Genomic DNA, 3747 nt, shown 5'->3' with positions numbered 1-3747 from the left:
CGAAAAGTGGTGCATTACCACTTATTCCGATTTTCGCCGGCTTATCAGCTCTAGGCGCTCTGATTGGTGGAGTTGCCAACGTTGTTAAGGTGGCTAATGAATTTAAGAGGAACGTTCCATCACATTTGGGAAATGGTTTATACTTGACGCCATATAAAGGCAACTCGTACAAAATAGGCGATGGTCTATATATCACACCATATAAAAATGGTAGTGGGAGAGTAAAGACGAAAAAAACTAATATCTACGTTACCCAAGAGAGCGTTGTACGATTTTGAACTTATAAAAATCGCACGTTTGTTGAAAATACCACATTTCATCGGCGTGTTTACTAGAGATAAGTTGACCATTCGTCCTAAACGATTTGAATCGGCGATTGTTAACTTGGACACTGAAAACGGTACAGGTAGCGTATAAAAAAATCGGAAAAAAAGTAAAATATTACGACAGCTTTGGAAATTTAGCACCTCCGCTAGAAGTACAGAAATATTTTCAAGGATGCGATATTAATTACAATTATAACACAGAGCAGAGGTTTAATACATCAAACTGTGGACACTTGTGTATACAATTTTTATCATGTACACGATAACGTTAAACGGAAACTCGAGTGAACTGTCATGCGATATTTTTCCGCCCATAGAGGCTAAATACAGCACAAATATGTCTTTTGAGCTTGCTAACAAATAATTCAATTCCAAACACAGAACCTGGTTGCAATACCATAGGTTTTCAGAATATGATTGGACAAGTTGAAAACGTCATTATACCTACTGGAACGTATGAGTTGGAAGATTTAGAGTTTGTTATAAACAAGTTGAAGCCCGACTATATAACTTTTTTCGAATTAAAATCAGATGGTAACACGTTAAAGTGTATGATATCCTGTAGCCATGAGATTGACTTTTCAATCGAAAACAGTATAGCAACATTATTAGGATTTAGAAATGTTGTATATACTACTGGTACTACACACGAATCTGAAAATACAGTCAACATAATGAAAATAAACTTTATAAAAATAGAGTGCAACTTAATAACCGACTCATTTTGTGACGGATCGCCGAGCCAGATTATACATGAATTTTATCCGACTGTTGCTGTGGGCTATAAAATTGTTTAAGTGCCTAGACATTTAGTTTTTTATAGTCTTAATACTACTTCTATAAGTAAGGTTGAAATCATACTAAAAGATCATAAAGATCGATTGATAAATTTACGTGGTGAACTAATTACGATTCGATTACAAATAACACACAGATAAGATGGCGCTCAAGTTTAATATAAATACTATTGCAATAAAAAAACCCGTCATTAAAGTGACTGCAGTTAAGAAGTCAACACCTATAACTAAACCGAAAAACAATGAGTTCAAGCTCACGAAAAATAACTTAGATTTTCTTCGTTCACTACAATAATGGATGACACATATTTAGATGTAACGGCCAGTTATGTCGACGATTGTAAAATAACGCAAATGCAATATCATTCGTTCACACCGTATTCAAACACGTCTTTTTCATACAATGATGAAATTAGAATAAATATTCAAAATATGGAATCTTACACTCTACCGCGTGAAAGTTATATTTACATTGAAGGAAAGCTAAGAAAACCTTTAGATGCTGAAGGAGACGTACGTTTTTCGAATAATACTTTGGCATTTTTATTTTCCGAAATGCGATATGAAATAAAGGGAATAGAAATACAAAAATTGAAATCACCCGGAGTATCGTCTTGCCTGAAAGCATACTGTTCATATACACCAAGTGACTTGAATACGTTAGACAATTGTGCTTGGGACTCGGGCATGGACGGCGAAGATAATAAAAATTTTATGAGCAACGATGTATTTACCGGTTGTATACCTCTAAAACATTTATTCGGATTTTGCGAAGATTATAAAAAAATATTACTTAATTGCAATCAACAACTGATTTTAAATCGCTCGTCTACCGATTTAGACGCATTACGTATGACGCAAACCGAAACCCCCGAAAACATTGAAAAAAATAAAAAAATTACGATTGAATTGATTAAAGTGATATGGAAGATGCCTATAATCAGAGTTAATGATAAAGAAAAATTAAAACTGTTGAAAGTGATAGATTCACGTAAAACGTTATCATGTGCGTTCAGAACCTGGGATCTATGTGAATATCCTGTACTACCTAGAAATACTTCACATTCATGGACGATAAAGTCTAGCAGCTTGCTTGAAAAACCTAGATTTATTTTGTTTGGATTACAAACAGATAGAAAAAAAAATATAGAAAACGACGCTGGATGCGTTGACCACTGCCAACTAAAAAATCTTAAGGTACACTTAAATTCTGAAGTGTTTCCATATGAAGGCTTTCGTGCTGATTTTAAAAATAATACCATCAGCTTACTGTATAAAGCCTATACAGACTTTCAAAAACCGTATTACGAGAGAGATTATTCTGAACCATTGTTATCAAAAAATGTTTTTCAAACATATGTTCCAATCGTCGTTGTCGATTTATCGCATCAGAATGATAACGTAAAAGTATCGACCATAGACCTACGAGTAGAATTTGAAACGGATACGGTTATTCCTGAGAAAACTGCAGCTTATTGTTTAATTTTACATGATCAGATTATAACTTATAACCCGTTTAGCGGTGATGTTAGAAAACTGTAATTTTTATACATAAATATGTATATTATTTCTATTGTAATTATTTTTTTTTATACCTTGTAAATATATTATTTTTACTTTGTAAATATTTTTATTACCTTATTATTAATAAATAAAAAAAAAACTTTTTTTAAAAATAACTGACTTGTTTTTATTTTACACAAATACTATACAAATATTATACAAAAATATTTTTACACAAAAATACATTAAACAGTGTGTCGTCTTTTGGGTTAGTGAGTTGGTAATATTGTATTGCGGTCCGTATGGTCCATCGTTTTCGTCTGTACAGCTTGTCTGTGATGGAGGGGAGATATCAGAAAGAATTTCCTAAAACATGAAATATTAAAATATTTGTTTTTTATAAAGTAGGTTTTGTTATATTACCTCATTAAATATAGTGTAAAATGATGGCAGTGAAAAAGGTTTCTCGTATCCCTATAAAATATAATATATTAATATTGGTATAAGAAAAATAAAAAATATTTTTTTTCTTACCTCATCTTTTTCTAATTCGTCCAACCATCTTTGTGCGATATGTTCAGCTGCATGTAATTGAAGCTGACTTGTAAAATTGTAGTCATTTACATGTGTTGCAATGCAAATGTTGTTAATGCTTTTCACGCGATTAGTCATATCTTCAAGAGTTCTAGTTTCAACCTTGGTATTTGTTTTTAAGTATGATGCGATTTGATTAATTTGCTGTATTACGAGCGGTTTAACGATTTTGGTTTTTCTCTCGATGATCTCGAAAATTGACCACTCTAAATCTTGTAACTTTAATAAGTCGTTACGATTTAACAGTATGCGACATCCGTCTTGAATTTTAGACTCTATAATGAGCATATTCTCTCCTTGGTACACCATACTAGATATTGTAATTGAATCGGAATCCAAAAATAAATTACGCTTATACATGTGTGGTTGTTCGAGTATAAATGATAAAATGTTTCCCATAAGTCGGAAAATACGTTTGAGAAAATCGGCGGAAATATTTACAAAACTTGATGGTGTTATAATGTGAATCACGGTGTTGAACTCATCTGTCGGATCGAGTTTGATGTTTAAAAACTTGCGAGATGAAA

The 3747-nt window shown here is 32.3% G+C and overlaps 1 protein-coding gene across 1 annotated transcript; it reads left to right on the top strand.

The window, feature by feature from the left end:
• The first annotated feature begins 1417 nt into the window (after positions 1-1417).
• LOC126555167 (uncharacterized) lies at positions 1418-2665 on the top strand. Its single transcript, XM_050210124.1, has one exon. It carries the CDS (start codon positions 1418-1420, stop codon positions 2663-2665), a length of 1248 nt encoding a protein of 415 aa, XP_050066081.1.
• Positions 2666-3747: the final 1082 nt, after the last annotated feature.

Source organism: Aphis gossypii, unplaced genomic scaffold (assembly GCF_020184175.1).
Source record: "Aphis gossypii isolate Hap1 unplaced genomic scaffold, ASM2018417v2 Contig00733, whole genome shotgun sequence".
Taxonomy (NCBI): domain Eukaryota; kingdom Metazoa; phylum Arthropoda; class Insecta; order Hemiptera; family Aphididae; genus Aphis; species Aphis gossypii.
The sequence above is the reverse complement of the archived record's forward strand: the minus strand, read 5'-3'. Positions and strand labels throughout refer to the sequence as shown.

What these genes read in the sequence shown, in the direction of transcription:
- LOC126555167 (XM_050210124.1), top strand. Translation starts at nt 1,418, where the DNA reads ATGGATGACACATATTTAGATGTAACGGCCAGTTATGTCGACGATTGT.